This window comes from Hyperolius riggenbachi, chromosome 3 (assembly GCF_040937935.1).
Source record: "Hyperolius riggenbachi isolate aHypRig1 chromosome 3, aHypRig1.pri, whole genome shotgun sequence".
Lineage (NCBI taxonomy): Eukaryota > Metazoa > Chordata > Amphibia > Anura > Hyperoliidae > Hyperolius > Hyperolius riggenbachi.
Window position 1 is genome coordinate 226,474,527 of NC_090648.1, and position 21,683 is coordinate 226,496,209.

Below are 21,683 nucleotides of genomic sequence, written 5' to 3' on the forward strand. Positions count from 1 at the left end.
AGCAGAAGTAATGCCACGGCCTCACCCAGTACTGTGTATAGAAGTGTGATTGACAGCATGCAACCATACCATTACCATACAGAGAATAAGTTAGTGGCAGCACTAGTTCACCCTCCCTCCCACAAGGTTCTGCTGGGGTTATTATATATCTACTTTTTTAATTCCAGGAAAATAGCTTTAAAGCTAAGTGAGGTGCTCAGGAAAAGAGATCAAATGATGAGCACACACAGACTCAACCTGTATCTGTACAACCGAATGACTCATGAACCAATTCATTGAACAGGATGGAGTATACTTCCTGCAGGAAATCTCCCTGATCACTGAATCGTGCAGGAGGGGTACCGGTTTTTACGCATGCAAAATCTACTTCTGAGCGCAACTTCAGGCTCTGCATGTGAAAGTTCTCCCAGATGAGGGATGTCTTGGTAGCCATATAGTTCCCTGTCCTCACACACATATTCATGTATAGGATACGCTGGTCAAGTGGGGGCTGGAAACCCATGCATAAAGTGATGGTGTCCCCTTTAATAATTTGTTAAATACATGATGATAAAATTATCAATGTTTTATGGATCTAATAAATGTGCTGGGTAAACAACACAAGTATTGATTACACTTGCTCTGACTCACAGGGTGTAGACACCAGCAGTAATTGGCAGTACTAAAGAAAACCAGTATTGAATAATCATCAATAAAAAAAACTGATATTCTCACCTTGTCCACGCGGTCAGTCTGTACTCCGTAACGCCCTCCAAATCCTTTGGCATGATCTAAATGATCAAATATTTTTTTAATTACAGTGGCAACAATTTTTGGGGGGTAATAAATATTTTAAAAAAATTGTTAAAACAATATGTATTCCATTTTTAAAATAAAATCATTTCTTAGAATTACTGTAGAAAACGTGGCTGAAGGTGGTGGCAGTAAAAGGCAGTGAAAGGGGCGGAGAATGGGAATAGATTGCAATTCTATTACTTTATCAGGTAGTTGAGGAATTGTAAAACCACGGCATTGCAGGAAACCACGGCAACTAAACTGATGTTTTAACTTGAAAATGACTGGCAAAAGTAATACTTACAAATTTACACTAAATTAAGTGCACTTTAAGAATTTAACAACTTAAAGTTTGGGTTTACCAGGGCTTAAAGGGTACTTGAGGTGAGAGTGATATGAAGGCTGCCATGCAGATCAGGTGCACAGACTCCAGTCTGATTAGATTAGCCACATGCTTGTCTCAGGGTTGTGACTCAGACATTTTCGATGCCAGAAGATCAACAGGACTGCCAACTGGTATTGTTTAAAAGGAAATAAATACGGCAGCCTCCAGACCACTCTCATCTTGGATTCCCTTTAAAGGGACTCCGAGCTCATCTTAAAAATGAAAATTGTACTCACCCGGGGCTTTCTCCAGCCCAGTGCTGGTCGGGAGGTCCCACGACGGCGTCCTGGCTCCTCTCCTAGTCCCTGCTCCGGAATGGCTGACCGGCGGCAGCCCGGGCGACACTCGGCCGAGTGTCGGGCTTCTTCTTCCGCGTATGACGCGGCTGACGTCACACGTGATGACGCGAGGCGGCCGGCATGTGACGTCAGCCGCGAGGAGGAGCCAGGACGCCGTCGTGGGACCTCCCGACCAGCACTGGGCTGGAGAAAGCCCCGGGTGAGTACAATTTTCATTTTTAAGATGAGCTCGGAGTCCCTTTAATTGTGACAATCAAATATGTATTCATCCCAGTGGCATAAGAGCAAACCTCACAAAGAATGAGACTGTATAAAACCACACATAACTGCTAGATAACAGCATCACATCCTATTTAGCTGGATCTAAATAGTTACCGGTTTGAGATTCATGAAGCTCTAGCTTCTCCTTGTGACTCCAGGCATGAGCAGATTTATCTTGCCTGTCTTCTTGTACTCCAAATTTTCCTCCAAATCCCTGAGAATAATCTATGGAGGTAAAATATACAGAGTATCATTACTAAAATAAATCTGTAAGATCTGAGCCTACATCAAAGAGTTGTAAAAAATAAATGACATGACATCTCATATGTTCCTGGGTTAGACAGGGCATATTTAGCAACGCTGGAAAAAGGGTGCCCCAGGCTCCTTGGGAAGAAGGGTGTCCTCGTAGGTGCACATTTTAAAAGCTTGCTCTGTGACAATAAGTGGATATTTGTGCACTTTGTGGCCTGGGGGGGTGGGGGGGGGGGGGGGGGGGTTAGGTGACGGAAGGGTGGTGGTTAAGGATTAGGCAATGCAAAGGGGGGGGGGGGGGGTTAAGGGTTAGGCACCACTGGGGGGGGGGGGGGCTAAGGGTTAGGCATAGGTAGAAGAGGGTTAAGGATTAGATATTGGTAGAGAGATGGTTCTGTGTGAGAGTAGGGTTAGGTTCATAATAAAATATTAGTAAAGATTACCAATATTTTACTGTTGGAAATAAATAGAATATCAGTAATTTTACAGATATTCTACTAGCCACAATCCCCTCTGCCCCTTTTTTTCAGGCGCCTTTATTAAATGGATGCATAGCCAAAGTCTTATCAGGCTATTGGATGGAACACAAGTAAGTCCATATTTTATATATATATGGGTGGTATGTCTGCCATTTAATGTAGGTCATATGCACACCACAACCCTAGCTCTCAGGTGCCACCATGGCAGCATGCCAAATTAATTCAAATTACATTAGGTAAGCCTACGCTCCTTAAACTGGTCAATCTACAATGGAGATTTTATTATTTAATAGATCACTGGATCAGCCTACTTCATCTGACCACCTATGGCTTTGTTTTTTGTTGACTTGAGTTCCATGGAGATGGTTACATACCTGTCTGAGACTGGTGAGGCTGCACCATTTCCTTGTGGCTCCAGCTGTGAGCAGATTTATCCTGCCTATCTGTTTGGACACCAAACTTTCCACCAAATCCTTTTGAATGATCTGTTATAAAAGAGAAAGGACCAACAATAAGCTTAGACATAGTAGAATGTATATTCCGCTTTTTTATTGAGTGATCAGCATAACTTTAGTAATTAGCTGAATTGTTTGGTTGTAAGTAAATGTGTGCTCTTTGTGCCAAAGGAGACTTGGGAAAGAATAAACACAATGGGACAGATGTACAGTATTACATTTTCAGTGCACCTTACTACTTTATCATCTAGTTTTTTTAACCTCTTGACGACCAGCTAACGCCGATTGGCGTAAACTGGTTGTCTGCGGGTTTCCATGTCCGTTCACGGAGGGTGTCTCCGTGAACAGCCGGAGAGCCGCCGATCGCGGCTCGCCGGCAAAATGTAAACACGTGGGGAAGAAATCCCCGCTGTTTACATCATACGGCACTGCTATGCAGCAGCGCCGTAAAGCAGATCGGCGATCCCCGGCCTCTGATTGGCCGGGGATTGCCGGCATATGATAGGCTGAAGCCTATCCTACAATGCGCAGGATGGATATCCGTCCTGCGCCGCTCAGAGGGGAAGGGAGAGGAAGGGAGAGGGAGGGAGCGCCGAAAACGGTGCGGAGGGGGGCTTTGAAAAGCCCCCCCCCCCCCGCAAATCGCAGCAAGCCGGCGGCGATCAGACCCCCCCAGCAGGACATCCCCCTAGTGGGGAAAAAAGGGGGTAAGTCTGATCGCCCTGGCATAATCCTAATCTGTGCTGCGGGCTGGAGAGCCCACGCAGCACAGATCAGACAGAAATCCCCTGGTCGTCAAGTGGTTAAAGAACAAGCAACACCCATGCTAACCTAGTAATAAAAAACACATATATAAGTAGATAAATACTACTTCTACTTACATAACAGATATATTGTGCTATCCACGTAATGATTCCTGTGAATTTTATAAAGTAAAAGCAGAAAATCCTATTCTAGGCAGTGGCCATCTTGCCAAGCTTAATGCTGACATCATATCCTCCCTGACTCTTGTTTCCCCCCCTCCCTTCTCTTGCTCATTGTGTATTCATTAGCTGCCCTCCTCCCAGTGTCTTTCTTTTATTTACACATCCAATCACTGAGTCACCTCAGCCTTGCTTGTAAACACAAGTGATCAGCTAGGCAGGGAAATAAATGGAAGAGGAGGAATATATTGTAGATAAAAAGAACTCCCAGCATTCAAAAGAACTCCCAGCATTCAACTTTTTGGCACTGTTTGGCACTAGGGCCAGTGCTCATAAAGTATGTGATAACAGCAGAAAAAGTTTTGAATGCAGGATTAGCATCTTTATCACTTAACCACTTGAGGACCCACCCTTTACCCCCCCTTAAGGACCAGTGCTGTTTTAGCTGATCTGTGCTGGGTGGGCTGTGCAGCCCCCAGCACAGATCAGGGTGCAGGCAGAGCGACCAGATCGCCCCCCTTTTTTCCCCACTAGGGGGATGATGTGCTGGGGGGGTCTGATCGCTCCTGCCTGCCTGGGTGTTGCGGGGGGGGGGGGCACCTCAAAGCCCCCCTCCGCGGCGAAATTCCCCCCCTCCCTCTCATCCCTGTCCCCCCTGGCAATCTGGGCTGCACAGGACGCTATCCGTCCTGTGCAGCCAGTGACAGGCTGTCCCCTGTCACATGGCGGCGATCCCCGGCCGCTGGTTGGCCGGGGATCGCCGATCTGCCTTACGGCGCTGCTGCGCAGCAGCGCCATACAATGTACACAAAGCGGATTATTTCCGCTTGTGTTTACATTTAGCCTGCGAGCCGCGATCGGCGGCCCGCAGGCTATTCATGGAGCCCCCCGCCGTGAATTGACAGGAAGCAGCCGCTCGCGCGAGCGGCTGCTTCCTGAATAATTAGCCTGCAGCCGGCGTCGCAGAACTGCGTCGCTGGTCCTGCAGCTGCCACTTTGCCGACGCGCAGTATGAGTGCGCGGTCGGCAAGTGGTTAATACACTCAGACCAATTGCTGTTGAAATTTGATTTTTATGGTGACAATACCGCTTTAAAGGACTTTTATGATGTTTGGATTCCCTCGCCATTCACGAACAATGAAAAGACACAAGCTAATTTTCTGTTAATTAGTGCTTAATTATTAAAATGAATAAACGCATCTGTCAAAACTGTGCATAAATCAACTTCAAATACAGGGTGGCGCATGAAAGACCATCCCGCCCGCCGGTGATGAGTGCAAGTATACAGACGCTAGCCCACTGGTCCCCGTGTGCCTCCTGATGGATACCTGATGTATGTATCCTCCCCATCTTTATTGAAGTGAGTGTAGCTGCATTTGCTGCCGTATTGTTAACTCAATAAGGCAGCATATGCAGGCAACACATGCTTCAATTAGGTTGGAGAAGACACACAGCGCAGGGACCCCCTCTGCTGAGAGCTGTGTATGTACAGTGGCCCCCTATTTATAAAGTGGTTGTAAGCTTTATACTGCACTCCAAATAGCTACAGTATTTGCATTGCTTTTTAGAAAATGAAAATTTACTTTCAGATTATAACCAACTGCTGGGTATGTATCTACGCCCCCCTGCACAACACTTCACAACCAGGGGTATAGATATACATACTTGCTTTGTTTACCTCACCATTCCTGATCGCCGCATTGCAGTCTCGACGCTTTAATGCAATCCAGCTGTTCCATGATCAGGGAATGAGAGCTGTTCTCAATCCCAATCACTGTGCCTGTAATTAATCTGAGCCAGCGTCAGTGAGATGCAGGCTTTCATTCACAAAGCCTAAAAGTAAACAGTTCTTTTGTGTACTATTTATAGTACCCTGAAGTTCAGTGTAGCGCCATCTTCTGGCCAAAAGTTAAAATGCACCCTAACAAACCATTACATACATAAAATACATTTACATACATACATTTTTTATTACATTTTACTCTATAGTTACCAAAATAAAACACTTGTAAAATAAAAAATAAAAAAGACACCATTTTTAAAAAAACATACACAAATAGTTACCTTATGGACTTTTTAATATGTATGTCATGAGAGTATAATACTGTTAATTTTGCAAACAAAAGATTGTAATTATTGATATAGTATTAAAAAAAATAAATCATAAAACTGAAAAAAATACACATATTTCCAGATAAAAAATAATCGCCATACATTGTACTAGGGACACAATTCAAATGTTGTAATAACTGGGACAAATGGGCAAATAAAATGTGTAGGTTTTATGTATTGAAATACATTTTATTTTAAAACTATAATAGCTGAAAATTGAGAAATAATGATTTTTTTATTAATATTATTCCCTTTAAAATGCAAATAAAAAAATAATTCTTAGCAAAAAGTTCCTCCCAAAGAAGCCTAATTTGTGGTGAGTAAATCAATATATAAATTATTTTGATGTGATAAGTAAAGATAAAGTTATTGGTGAATGAATGGGAGGAGCATGATGTGAAAATCGCTTTGGTTTTAAAGGTGAAAAACCTGTGGTTGTGGATAAACAAGAAGCTTCAATAAAGGTAATCACCTTGTTGCGATGAGTGTTGGTCCACTTGAGCTTTGTAGTCAAATCCTAAAGCAGACTGAAAAGACAATGTTAATCAACAAATAATAATTGCATTAATATCCTGATGTCTATGATAGTATCTCTAAGTTATCTTCTGTGAATAATCGTGATCATAGCTCTGTTTTACCTTTGTTCATTCTTTTTATATTTCATTTGCATCATAATTACTGGTTGAATTCACAATTTATTGCTGAAATAACACATCATCTACTTTGGAGATTATATGCATTGCCTAGAGAGTCACTAAAGGAGAAGGCAGTGAAGAGCAGGTGAGTTCTGCTGTGTCTATATCAAACATGCAATCATGTGACTGGAGGCTTGAAGTGAAGATCGTGGAAATTCCCAGGTCTGCACTGTACATCTCCTTAGTAAATGAGCACAGATCAGTATCGTAGTAAGTAGAAACACGGAAATAGCTCAGAATTAGGTGTATACAAACAGTAAAAGATAGCATGCTTCCACAAGTACCAAGACACATTTAGCACATATCAATATTTATATGCAGTCCAGTTATACATACTCTGTTTCCCCGAAAATAAGACCTACCCCGAAAATAAGCGATAGCATTATATTAAAGGATTTCTGAGCATGCTCCAAAATATAAGCCCTACTCCAAAAATAAAAAGTTCATAAAAAGTCAAGTCCAGACAGCCAGCCATGGTATACATGTAAGAAAGTAAAAATCAACTGGCAATAGAGTGGAGCAGGACTGTTCACCAAGGAATGCAGGCACCCTCATAATTGCACCCAAAAGACCCCTCAAGACACAAGACAATAATGTTTAGCAAGTGCCAAGCTCTTGGTAAATGTGGATTGTAGTACTGTACATGGAAAATAGAAACAGAGTCACAAGAAATTCATGAGGGAATTCAGGGCTTGGAGAGTTATGATGATGTGCCAGAATGTGACGACATGACTATGTTTAATCCCTAACTCATCTTTTGTAGCAAAACTTAGTATAAGACCCTGTCCTATTTTGGGGGAGAAACAGTATATGATAAATGAATCTTCATGTACAAATGTGTGCAACACTATCACAAATGAGGTCCCATAAACCCCAAGCTGTTCATAGATTGCACTCTTACATAAAGCAACTGCTGTGCCTGGATTCAGCTTCACCAGACACCCAGATTACAATTCTCTCACATCAATGCCATGTGCCTGTAAGCTAATCAGTCAGATGCTGTCACTTTTCAAAACACATCTGAGAAATGTAAGGCCATAGAAAGCAATTTTGCTAAAATAATGTATTCACATGTATCTTGTTATCTGTTACATAACATTTACTTTGCTTATCTATGACTGGATTGCATTGTCACATTTTACTCACCATCTAATGACCCTGTACTACACAGCTGCTCTCTTCCTGTGACTGCTTATGGCAATCCTTCACCCTCCCTAACAGTAAACAGCATTGTACTGTGTACACTTATTACCTTGTCCACACGGTCAGCCTGAACACCATAACGACCTCCAAAACCTTTGGCGTAGTCTGTAGAGAAAAGCAATAACAATAATATGTTACACATGACTTATGTACATTTATAACTTCCTAGCATGAATATTTAATGAACACTACACTAGAAAGGGGTTGATTCACAAAATGTTTCTTGCAAATTATCTCTACCTCTCCTTATTCTTTACTATATCTATGTAAGACTTTTTGAACAATGAGCAAGCAAAACCATTCTAAAATAAGGCAAGCAAAGCAATATTGAAGTTAAGTTGGTCCAGAAAAACTTGGTTTGAAGAATTTGTTTGCTTAGAAAGTGCTGAAAGGTTATTTTTAGATAAGGTGAAAAATAGATAGGGCGAGTTAATTCAGGGGATAAGATTTCTGAATGAACCCTTTAAAGTGACTCTGTAACAAAAATTACAACGTTTTTTCTACCATCCTACAAGTTCCTAAACCTATTCTAATGTGATCTGGCTTGCTGCAGCTCTTTCTACTATAACCATCTCTGTAATAAATCAATGTATCTTTCCCCTGTCAGACTTGTCGGCCTGTGTCTGGAAGGCTGCCAAGTTCTTCAGTGTTGATGAACTGTTCCTCTATGCACACTCCAGTGTGTGTTTTATTTACATAAGCCAGCAGCTTCTCTGCTATCTTATCAGTGATAGAAGAGAGCTGGATAAAAATCCTCCTCTGGAGGCTGTGAAAGTAGCTGGCTGACACTGAGGAATTACAAACACAGGCACAGGCAGAGCTGTCTGCAGGAAGCCTGTAATGTTCAGTGCATGAGAGAAGCTGGGGACAGAAGGTAAACACACACAAGTGATCTCTTGAGATTCAGAAGTAAGGCTGTATACAGCCTGCTTGTGTATGGATGTATTTTCTATGTGTGGACATATGCTGTACATCAACCTACTTCCTGTTTTGGTGGCCATTTTGTTTGTTTATAAACAAACTTTTTAAAACTGTTTTTGACTACTTTTAATGCGGCGAGGAGCGGCGAAATTGTGACAGAGGGTAATAGGAGATGTCCCCTAACGCACTGGTATGTTTACTTTTGTGCGATTTTAACAATACAGATTCTCTTTAAAATAGACATTTAGCTTGTATAGCTTATATCAGAATAATGTTTTTATAGTTATGTTCAGATAGACACAAATGGTAAGAAAGCCTATGTATGGAATAAGTTTACCTCTTGCCTCCTGTATTCTAAGGGCTCGTTCAGACTATGCGCGCTGATGTGCGCATTTTGGCAGTGCGACACGCAAGAACGGTAGAAGGGCATAGACAGTCCTTCTACCGTTCCCATCATATGCGTTGCGCAGCAGTAATGCGCTATCGCACTGCTGCATGCATTTTCAGGAATCGCATCACAGATCCCATTCACTGCAGTGAAAAGGATCTGCAGCACAGCGCATAGTAACGCAGATGGCGTGTGATCGTACGCGTTGCGTTCCGATCGCACAGCCATCTGCACTCAATGATCTGAACGAGACCTAATACTTCTGCTCTTGCCTTTTCTTTTTATCCACCTGCAATCTCCAATTTGTAAGTAGAAGTGGAGAGCAGTTTAATTTTTAGTTTTGTAAGATAAAAATTGACAAAAAAAAATTCAATTGGCTCTTCTTCGTTCCCTCAGCAAGTCTCAAATACAATAAATAAACAACTCTGCACATGGCATACACTAAAATATACAAGACTAGCCTTTGGTTTAAAAGAGGGATTTTTTTTCATTTATATACATTCCAACATAAGATAAACTGGCCAACTCCTTCACAGTAATCCCTATTACTTTACCGTCAAATGATACAATACTGTGGAGGAGTTGGCCAACTGATCATATGTTGCTACATGCGTAACTGAAAATTACTTTGAGATAGTGATGTTTGAGGGGTGTACATGAATTTTGGACGCCATGGAAAATCGGGCGCAGGAACAGTGCCAATAATAGAATATCTGTAAATTTACAGACACTCTACTACTTAAAGTGTTGTTACTGACATTTTACTATAGCTAAACCTAACCCTACTCTCAAACAGAACACTCCACTATCGATGCCTAATCCTAACCCCCCTGGTGGTGCTTAACCTAACCCCCCCTGGTGGTGCCTAACCTTAAGACCTCCTTGGTGGTGCCTAACCCCGAGAAACGCCTGGTGGTGCCTAACCCTAAGAACTCCCCCCGGTGGTGCCTAACCATAACCGAACCCCTGCACAAAACTCCTGCCTGATGCCTAACCGCTTCCCCTGCACAAACTCCTTTCCCGAAACCTAACCGCCCCCACACCCTTATAAACACTCTTCTTGATGCCTAACCCTATACCATCCCCCCTGCAAAAAAAATGAAAAAACAAAAACAGCAAAAATAATAATGAATTTTCCCTTTGTTGCCAACTTCACCAGCTTAAGGCTGCTTCCACACAGGGACGTTACAGGCGCACGTTAGTGCAGCCTGTAACGCTCCCCCAACGCACAGCAATGTAACACAAGTGGGCTGTTCACACTGCCCACGTTGCGTTACATGTAACGCTGCACGTTCTTCAGAAAGTGCAGCATACTATAGCGTTACAGCGGCTTAAGCCGCGTTAGACTGTCGGCACATGCTCAGTAATGTTGGGGAGGAGTGGAGAGCGGCCAGGCACATGGCTAATTAATATTCACTGCACGTTGTGACGTGCAGTGTTTACTTCCTGGAGCGGCCGCTCTGTGCGGCGATTGGCCGGCAGGACCACGTGATGCCGCATGCGTCCAAGAGTACGCATCACGGCATCACGGACGCCAGAGTGAGCTGCACAACGCGGCTCACTCTGACGTCCACATCGAAGAGCACCAGGCATTGCGTTAGGTGCACGTTATGCGACCTTAACGTGGCACCTAACGCAACGTCTTAGTGTGCAAGTAGCCTAAAAGAAAGAGAGAGAAGCAGAAAAAACGATTATCATCAGGTGTCACCTGGTGCCCGAATTTCACCTTTGGCGCCACCTTGACAATATTTTCTTTTAAAGTCTATGGCAGCGCACAGTTTGTCCAGAAGCCACAAGCACCCGAATTTGCCCGATACTGTTTTAGGGTATATTTTAGGATTGTCAGAGAGTTAAATATTTGGCTTGCTGTTTGGTTATACAACCACTAAAACATTCACAGAGTAAATGCATCAAATTAAAGCAAAACTATCAAAGTTAACTAAAACTCTAAATGTCACATATATTTCTAATCATTTTTAGCAAATAACAACACAAAGGTTTTTTTTTTACTTTTTTTTATAACTTATGTAAATAAAATATGACATTTACAGTCCGCAGTTTTCACTGTGGGCATTAGTATGGAAGATTACACCATGCAGAGATAGGGGCCATACCCAGAACATCCAGCATACAGAGACAGTTCTTACTGGCTGTAATCCTGTCCCTAAAATGTCTTTAAAACAACAGAAAGCAGAGATACAGCATCAGGGGCGGACTGACCATTAGGGCACTCGGACACGGAGCGAGGGCCCATGGTCAGGGGGGCGCCCGTCGCCCGCCAGAGAGCCCTGAGCACGAGGGGAGCCAGCCAGCGAAGGAGGGCGATGGGCAGAGCAGCGGAGAAGGGGGGAAGTTTCCCCCCCTTCCCTCACCTTGGGGCCCCCCTTCCTGGCTCTCCCCTCCAGAATCGGTAAAGTATCGGCTCAGCGGCTGACAGCGGGCGGCGATTTACCGCTGTTCAGCCACCGGATAGAGCGCTGATCTGTGTGCCACTAGTCTGGGCTTCTCGAGCCCAGACTAGTGGCACACAGATCAGCGCTCCCTCCGGTGGCTGAACAGCGGTAAGTCTCCGCCCGCTGTCAGCCGCTACCCGCTGCGCCGACACTTTACAGATTCTGGACGGGAGAGCCAGGAAAGAGGGTCCCAAGGTGAGGGAAGGGGGGGGGGGAACTTCCCCCCTTCTCCGCTGCTATGCAAATAGCCCTCCTTCACTGGCTGTCTCCCCTCCTGGAGACACTACAAGCCTGGCTGCATTTACTGGGGGCACCTATAGACCTGGCTATATTGGGGAGACCTATACACCTGGCTGCATATACTGGGGAGACCTATACACCTGGCTGCATATACTGGGGGCACTTATACACCTGACTACATATACTGGGGGCACTTATAGACCTAGCTACATATACTGGGGGCACCTATAGACCTGGCTATACTGGGGACACCTATACACTTGGTTGCATATACTGGGGAGACCTATATACCTGGCTGCATATACTGGGGGCACTTATAGACCTAGCTACATATACTGAGGGCACCTATAGACCTGGCTATATTGGGGAGACCTATACACCTGGCTGCATATACTGGGGAGACCTATACACCTGGCTGCATATACTGGGGGCACTTATACACCTGACTACATATACTGGGGGCACTTATAGACCTAGCTACATATACTGGGGGCACCTGTAGACCTGGCTATACTGGGGACACCTATACACCTGGCTGCATATACTGGGGAGACCTATACACCTGGCTGCATATACTGGGGGCACTTATACACCTGACTACGTATACTGGGGGCACTTAAAGACCTAGCTACATATACTGGGGGCACCTATATACCTGGCTGTATATACTGGGGGCACCTATAGACCTGGCTATACTGGGGACACCTATACACCTGGCTACATATACTGGGGACACCTAAAGACCTGGCTATCTATACAAGAGACACCTATAGACCTGGCTATCTATACAGGAGACACCTATAGACCTGGCTATCTGTACTGGGGACACCTATAGACCTGGCTATCTGTACTGGGGACACCTATTGGCCTGGCTACCTATTCTGGAGACACCAGGAGACCTGGCTACCTATACTAGGGACACCTATAGACCTGGCTATCTTAACTGGGGACATCTATAGACCTGGCTCTCCTAAATGGGGACATCTATAGACCTGGTTATCTATTCTGGGGACACCTGTAGACTAGGCTACTTATACTGGGGACACCTATAGACCTGGATACCTGCACTGGGAAAACCTATAGACCTGGTTACTTCCACTGGGGATACCTTTTGACCTGGTTACCTATACTGGGGGCACCTATTTTGGGGGAACTGCTGCCAGATTAACTATTTTTGGGGAACTGCTGCTGCCAGATTAAGTGTATTTTGAGTAACAGCTGCCAGATGTGTATTTTTGGGGAATCGCTGCCAGATTGTGTATAATGGGGGAACTGCTGCTTCCAGATTCTGTGTATTTTGGGGGAACCACTGCTGCTACATGTATTTTCGGTGATCCGCTGCCAGATTATGCATATTTTGGGGAGCCGCTGCAAAATTATGTGTATTTGGGGGAACTGCTGCTGCCAGATAACGTCTATCTTGGGGGAACGACTGCCATATTATCTGTATTTTGGAGCAGTGGCATAGCTAGGGTGTTTGACACCCGGTGCGGATAATTCACCGACAGCCCCCCCCCCCCTCCAAAAAAAAAGCGAAGCACGCAGCGGCACAAAAATGGGTGTGGACATGACATGGGTGGGGGTAACTGTAAGGCAGTTATAGGTAGCCAGAATAGTTGCCCCCAGCATAGGTTAGATAGGTAGGTGCCCCCAGTATAGGTTAGTTAGGTAGGTGCCTCCGATATAAGTAGCCAGTATAGTTGCCACCAGTATAGGCTAGGTAGGTAGGTAGGTGCCCCCAATACAGGTTACATAGGTAGGTGCCCCAGTATAGATTACATAGGTAGCTGCCCCCAGTATAGGTTAGATTGGTATGTGCCTCCAGTGTAGGTTAGATAGGTAGCTGCCCCCAGTATAGGTTACATTAAGTAGGTGCCCCCCAGTATAGGTTAGATTAGGTAGGTGCCCCCAGTATAGGTTAGATAGGTAGCTGCTGCCCAGTATAAGTTAGATTAGGTAGGTGCCCCAGTATAGGTTAAATAGGTAGCTGCCCCAGTATAGGTTAGATTAGGTAGGTGCCCCCCAGTATAGAATAGGTAGGTAGGTGCCCCCCAGTATAGGATAGGTAGGTGCCCCCCAGTATAGGATAGGTAGGTAGGTGCCCCCCAGTATAGGATAGGTAGGTGTCCCCTCTAATGGAAGGGAGAGCCGCAGCCGCGGGGAGGGCAGCCCGACCTCTCCCTCCCTCTCCCAGGGCTGCCCTCCGTGCTCTCCCCTCCAGAATTCATAGAGCAATGAGCAGGGGAGCCGGTGTACTAAAGGACTCACCTCCCTGCGTTCCCATCGCCGCTCAGTCGCCGCTGGTCTTCTCCTCTCCTCTTACGCTGTTACACACACTGCTTCCGCAGTGTGTTTAACAGCGTAAGAGGAGAGGAGAAGACCAGCGGCGACTGAGCGGCGATGGGAACGCAGGGAGGTGAGTCCTTTAGTACACCGGCTCCCCTGCGCATTGCTCTATGAATTCTGGAGGGGGGAGCACGGAGGGCAGCCCTGGGAGAGGGAGAGGGAGGGCTGCCCTCCCCGCGGCTGCGTCTCTCCCCTCCATGCAGCGCACCCCTCTAGGGCGGCTGGGGTCACCCCACCTGGTGCGGGTCGCACCCCCCGCACCCCCGTCACAACGCCAGTGTTTTGGAGGAACCTCTGCCAAATTGCATGGATTTTTGGTGAAATGCTGTCAGATTACATGTATTTTGGGGGGAAACACTATGGCAGAGTTCAAACTTCCCCGGCAGACCTTTTACACCACTGCTAAGGTCATGTATATTTTGCCCCACCCATATTCTGTTGCGTGACCACACCCATTTTTTGGCGCGGCGCAGAGGTTTTTATCAGTATAAAATATTACATATTTACTGTTGTCAGTAAATTATTATATCTTAGTCTGTAAAAATATAACGTGAAAGGTGGGAATCACTGGTATGGGGCCCCATAATCTCCTATTGCCCGGGGGCCCCATGAGTTGTCAGTCCTCCCCTGTACAGCATCAAAGCATGCAGCCACATCTGGGTAGTGTGTAAATAACTCCTCAGCTGCAGCTCTGTGTGCCTCGATCCTGTGTCTCTGCTTTGTGCTGTTCTGAAGTAATCTCAGTCAAAATATAACTCCTTCTGAATGGTGGGTGTAAGCATTCAAGAACAGTAAGGGTCCTTCTCTTTAAACGCTGCTATGTGGTTGAAAAATCTCTTGGCTGTTTGCATATGACCTATGAGAAAGCAGTATGTGTGGGGGCAGAAACAAAAAGTAAATTATTCATCTGTGAGTAATGACAGGGAAATGGTACCCATCTGCATGGTACAGCCCTGCAGTCCAACACGGAACTAGGAAAGCAGAGCTTGGCTATATGAAAATTACAGTTTCTGTGATAGTTGTTCTTTAGGGGAGTCTACTCTCGGTGGACTGATTGCTAGGGTCTGACATCGCAACATCTTCTTATTTTACTATATTCCAGTACTCAACATAATAAACAATACACATAATTGTAAACACACACAGAGACACACAGAGACAGAGACAGACAGACACACATACACACACACACACACACACACACACACACACAGAGACAGACAGACACACACACACACACACAGAGACACACACAGACACACACAGACAGACACACAGACACACAGACACACAGACACACAGACACACACAGACAGACACAGAGACACACACACACACACACACACACACACACACACACACACACACACACACACACACACACACATACACAGAGACACACACACACATACACAGAGACACACACACACATACACAGACACACACACACACGCACACTCAAAGTCTCGTACTTACCTTGTTGGGAAGCATGTTGTTCTACCTGAGCTTTGTAATCATATCCAACAGCAGACTAAAACAAGCAAAAGTGCAAATAAATAAGGTACCACAAATGCAGTGTTTCTAAATGTACTGCACAGAGGACTGCAATGAATTCTTAGACAATTAAAAATAGGCGTTGAAAATATTTAAGGTACAAAACACTCAAATAAAACACACCAGGAGGACTTATTAACCACTTCAGCCTTCAGTGTTTTTTTTTTCACCTTATGAATCCGAGTAATTTTCACAATTCAGCTCTCCTCTCATTCATTGGCCAATAATTTTATCACTACTTATCACGTCTAAATGATCTGCATCTTGTTTTTTTCCCCACAAATTAGGCTTTTTGAGGGTAATTTTTGTTTTAGTAATTATATTATTTTGCAAATATAATTTCTGTAGCGCGCTCCAGATAGGTGTCTTAAAGAGAATCTGTATTGTTAAAATCGCACAAAAGTAAACATACCAGTGCGTTAGGGGACCTCTCCTATTCCCCTCTGTCACAATTTTGCCGCTCCCCACCACATTAAAAGTGGTTAAAAACAGTTTTAAAAAGTTTGTTTATAAACAAACAAAATGGCCACCAAAACAGGAAGTAGGTTGATGTACAGGATGTCCACACATAGAAAATACATCCATACACAAGCAGGCTGTATACACCCTTCCTTTTGAATCTCAAGAGATCATTTGTGTGTTTCTTTCCCCCTGCAGTTCTCATGCACTGACGTTTCAGGGTGCTCTTTTCTTCCTGCAAACAGCTTTGCCTTTGTCTGTAATTTCTCAGTATGTGAAAGCCCAGCCAGCTCAGAGGACGATTTATCCAGCTTGTAAAAGAGAAGAGAGAAGAGAGAAGCTGCCCTAATCTAAATAATACACATGCAGTGTGCATAGAGGGGCCTGGAAGGGGGAGTTCATAGCAGAATCACAACACTGAAGAACTTGGCAGCCTTCCAGACACAGGCCTGACAAGTCTGACAAGAGAGAGATAAGTTGATTTATTACAGAGACTGTGATAGTACAAAGTGCTGCAGTAAGCCAGAACACATTAGAATAGCTTTTGGAACTTGTAGGATGATAAAAAAACAGGATGCAATTTTTGTTACGGAGTCTCTTTAAGAGCTCTGGATCATCAAGTGTGCCGTGTGCGACAATTACAAACGTTTGTTTGTAAGTCTATTTGTTATATTCACAGAATGGCTATCAACTGTCACTTTGGCAATGCCGAACTACTACTTGATCGTTACTTAAAATGAAAATTTCAACAAAAAAAACAAAAAACATTTGAAATGCAAATATTAGGGTAAAAAGAATGCACTGTGCCAGATACAGTTTTCAGGCTTCAGCTATTAATAGACTAATATGAGTTCCCAGTGCCCCTCCCATCTACTATTAAGGACCATCCCAATTTTTATTTGCCATGCTGATGGTGTGATACCTGTAAGCCACTTTACCGCAATACACAAAACATGGCGTAAGGGTCGTATAAGGGGTAGTGTTTTTTCTAGTACCAAGTGTGGCCCAATCTAGACCTAGCCTCACGCAGAAAGCTCAAACATACCTGAAGGTACAGCTAATAACCTGATAACCTGTTGCAGGGCTTTGCTACACAGAGCTATTTGGAAAAAATAAAAACTTATGCCAATCATCAACCATAACGTTCCTGTTCCTTAGAGTACCCCTTGAGGAAATCACTAGTCAACACTACCCAGCCTTGGAAACACAGTCCTCACTTTATCGCCTCATCAACAGAGTTACTAAATAATTATATCATCATTACTTAGCTTTAGCTACCAAGAATTCATCTAGGGAAAGCTAGGAACAGTGCAAGCCATAATTATGTGTGCAGCAGTGCAACAATATCTATACTGTTAGCACCTTGTACACCTACCTTGTCACATCTTTCCTTTTGTACTCCGAATTTTCCTCCAAAGCCTTTAGTTGCATCAGTCTGAGAGGAATGTTTTTCCAGCTCTGCTTTGTAATCGTGACCTAAGGCACTCTGCCACAGAAGAGATGAAAATAATGTATCACAAACCTCATTGTCACATTTTCTCTTGTAGGCATCCAGACCAGCAGTCACCATCTTCTGCTTCAATGTTTATATTTTAAGGGCTGGTTCAGACGGACGTTTGGAGGCGTTGCGTTTGTTGGCGTTGCGTTCGTGATGCGTTCAGGCTTTCAGCAGCGTTCGCATTGCGTTCGGATGCGGTCGCGTTTTTTCTTCCCCTAGGGGGACATTACCCGTCGCGGTTAACCGCCCCTGGAAGCAACATGTAGCTTCCAGGGGCTCCTTGAACGCCAGTGAAAATCGGGACCCGAACGCCGCGTTTGTGCAAACGCGTATAAAAGCTTGGTACAAACGCTCCCATTCACTTGAATGGGAGCGTTTAACGCCAAGCCCCGAACGCTGGCAGTAAACGCTCTGCAAACGTCCGTCTGAACCAGCCCTTACTGTGGTTAATTATTGCCATCAACTAATCACAATTTTGTTTCTCGCAACTTTTTTTTCACAATTCAGATACAGTATGTCACAAAATTAATTAAAAGTAAATTTAAAGATCTAGTAAACATGTATGAGGAAAAACAAGAGAGAAGATGAAAATAAAGAAATAGGATAAGCTGGTGAGGCAAAGCCTAGCAATCTAAGCTTCTACACAAGGAATATGTGGGTGTTTATAAATCATCCTTGTTTGTCACATTTTCTGGAACTTTGATTGTGCCTCTGATAAAATGCTGTATGTTCTTTAAAGGGAACCTAAACTTGAGAGGGATATGGAGGTTTCATTTTAAACAATACCAGTTGCCTGGCAGTCCGGCTGAACTCTTTGGCTGCAGTAGTGGCACAATCACACACCTGAAACAAGCTTGCAGCTGATCCAGTCTGACTTCAGTCAGAGCACCTGATCTGGATGCTTGTTCCGGGGCTGTGGCTAAAAGTATTAGAGACACAGGATCAGCAGGAGAGTCAGGGAACTGGTATTATTTTAAAAGGAAAAATCCACATCCTTCTCAGTTTAGTTCCCTTTAACCATACTATTATTTTTTTTATCTGCATACTTCTTTCTTCTTCAGTATATTTCAATCTTCCATTGTCTTGTGCATACTTCTTTATTCTCCTTTAAAGAGTACCCAAGCCCACACCTCCCAACTTCGTGAGATAGGAAAGAGGGAAACTTAATCCACACCCCTGCCCCACCTCTAACCACACCCTCAACACACCCCTAGTCATGCAAACCATAAAGATTTCATAGGAAAAATATGTTGTTTTAATTCAAAGCCCACTGGTTCTTTTTATCCTGGTTGCCTTTCCTTCATATTAACATTTTAAAATAAGAACTTTTTGCTAAGAATGATTTTATTCTAAATGTGTTTTAATGGTAATAATGAGAAAAAAATTGAAGAAAAATAACTATTTCTCAGTTTTCGGCCATTATAGTTTTAAAATAATGCATGCTACTGTAAATAAAACACACACATTTTATTTGCCCACTTGTCCCGGTTATTGCAATGTTTTCCCTATTACACTGTATGGCACCAATTTTTTATTTGGAAATAAAGGTGAATTTTTTCAGTTTTGCATCCATCACTAATTAGAAGCCCATAATTTAAAAAGTAACAGTAATATACCCTTCTTGACATACATATTAAAAAAGTTCAGTCCCTAAGGTAACTATGTATGTTTTTTTTTTAATTGTGTATTTTTACAAAATGTTTTGGGGGAGTAACTATTGGGGAGTGTGGGAGGTAAGGGGTTAATTTTAAATGTTAAAAAATTGTTAATGAAAAAAAATGTAGATGTAATTTTACTATTTGGCCACAAGATGTCCTTAGGCATAAGTAATGCGTGGACGTGTAAGTATTGTATCTTGTGAATGACGGCGCCATCTCATACAGCGGTCATTCATACAGGACTTAGATCAATGAATGGAGAGTGTCCCCGTTCATTGATCTCCCGTCTAATGATCGGTGGCGAGAACGAGCTCAGGAGCGAGTGGGAGTGTGCGGCGGGAAGAGTCGTAGTAGCTACGTTCCTAAAAGGAGAAGAGGGAATTTGCAGGGGTGAAGTTACTCGTCCCGGGGGAGGGGAAGTGACCAACACATGATCCTGACTAGCAAATCACAGCCTTATGGAACTATCACCTGATAAAACTGATCACATGGTCCTCCATGGGTTCTCACAAACACAAGCATCACTATGATGTACTGTAGCTAATGTACTGTACTTTATTTAATGCTATTGAGAATCTCTAATTCTCTTCAGAAGACACAGGCAGTAATAATAATAGTTTACTCACTTTGTCCATCCTGTCTTTCTCTGTTCCAAACTGCCCTCCATAGCCATATGAAGCTTTAGGCCCTTCCTGTAATTCTTTCTTCTTTATCTGATCATGCTCTTTAGATACACTGCTCCTTAATTGATTTATACTTTTGGAGAAAAACAAAACAGCAAATAAGAAAATGTAATTTTTACTTTTATATATTTTGTGTGCCACTTGTTGCACTCAATTCATGAGGACTGTTTTACTTGTACAAAGAACTATAAGTAGAGGTCCCTTTCTGACAGCTGTTTCAGATGACGTGAAGAGGTAACACACAGCACATCAGGCCACAATGCTGTGAATTTTCCCTAATCTGTGCATAGTGCTGACGTTGTTAGCAAGAGGGCAGGTTCCATGTAGGCAAACAAATGAACATTGTAATCAGCTATATGAAGAAATTACAGTAAAAACACACTGAGATAAGCATGTCTGTCACTCCAAAGTGCAGATAACATTGCATTTATGTGAAGCATTCCTGACTAGGGATGATCAATGATATGCAAATACTTCAGATGCAAATGTATGCAAATATATGCAGCTTTAAAATGGACCAATCCATTTAAACCTGGGTTTAAATTGGTTGGTCTATTTTCAAACTGGATATATCTGCATAAACTTTTCATAAATTCTGAAGTATTTGCATATAATTGATCATCTCTATTCCTGACATAAAGGCTTGCTTTATGTAAGAAACTGTTTCAGTGATGCTTCAGCAGATTTATTGGCAGGACCGGCCAGGATTGTGCAGTTCTGGTGCATGACCTGTTTTACAACAACAGCTAGTATGAATGTCTAGCACAAAGACATTGCATGACCAAATTGAACATAGCCTTTACCATACACAAATGTGTATTTGTAATACATGAGATCTCTTACTTATAATTATAAATAGGTACGGTTTCCAGAGGCTGTTTAAGTACGGTAAGTTCAGCTTGTATTCTACATACATGTGTGGATAAATGTTTTCAAGCCTCATATACACGTCAGAAGTCACCTGGCATCTGTTCTGCCTCACAACTCTTACCAGCTTTCATTCCTGGGCATACGTCCGCACAGAGGTGTACACGTGCAAGCACCGTTAGCAGCAGATTAATGCTTGCACAAAGTTTGGGATTTATGTTTCTACATGTGTGGCATGCGAAAAGATGCATCAAATAAGCCCTTGCAAGACTATAAAAGGCTTGCTCTTCCAGGACTGCTAATACTTCTGTCAGCTAGTGTGGCTGCCCGAGACCCTAGCAGTTTCCTTCAACCCGGATCCTGATTGCTTTTTGTTCATGACCCGGCTTGTCTGACCATCCCTGATCTCCTGATATTGACCTTGGCTTGTTTCTGGATTCCCTTATCTGCTGCCTGCCCCGATCCTGGATTGTGATCTGACTCTGACTGGACTTTGCCCCTACAAACCCCGGCCTGTCTACCGTGTTGAGCCTGCAGCCTGCTCTGGATTCTAGCCTTTCTCTATTGTGCTGAACCTTATAGCCTGCCCTGATCACGGCCTGTCTACTTTGTTGAACCTTGCAGCCTGCCCTGATACCGGCCTGTCTACTTTGTTGAACCTTGCAGCCTGCCCTGATACCAGCCTGTCTACCGCGTTGAACCTTAGAGCCTGCCCTGATCCCGGCCAGTCTTGACTACACTTATGGTTACTCCTTACAGTATTCCACTATGCCTCTAC

The 21,683-nt window shown here is 43.7% G+C and overlaps 1 protein-coding gene across 2 annotated transcripts in view; it reads right to left on the reverse strand.

The window, feature by feature from the left end:
• Nucleotides 1-21,683, reverse strand: part of LOC137561331 (src substrate cortactin-like) — a 49,455-nt gene that overhangs the window by 17,509 nt on the left and 10,263 nt on the right. For both annotated transcript variants that reach the window (XM_068272615.1, XM_068272616.1), the window contains 8 exons: nucleotides 19,982-20,111; nucleotides 17,575-17,685; nucleotides 15,663-15,717; nucleotides 7,888-7,943; nucleotides 6,413-6,467; nucleotides 2,825-2,935; nucleotides 1,834-1,944; nucleotides 715-770 (listed from right to left, as the gene is read on the reverse strand). In XM_068272615.1, the coding sequence (XP_068128716.1) occupies nucleotides 715-770; nucleotides 1,834-1,944; nucleotides 2,825-2,935; nucleotides 6,413-6,467; nucleotides 7,888-7,943; nucleotides 15,663-15,717; nucleotides 17,575-17,685; nucleotides 19,982-20,111 (685 nt within the window). The remainder of the gene's footprint in view (nucleotides 1-714; nucleotides 771-1,833; nucleotides 1,945-2,824; nucleotides 2,936-6,412; nucleotides 6,468-7,887; nucleotides 7,944-15,662; nucleotides 15,718-17,574; nucleotides 17,686-19,981; nucleotides 20,112-21,683) is intronic.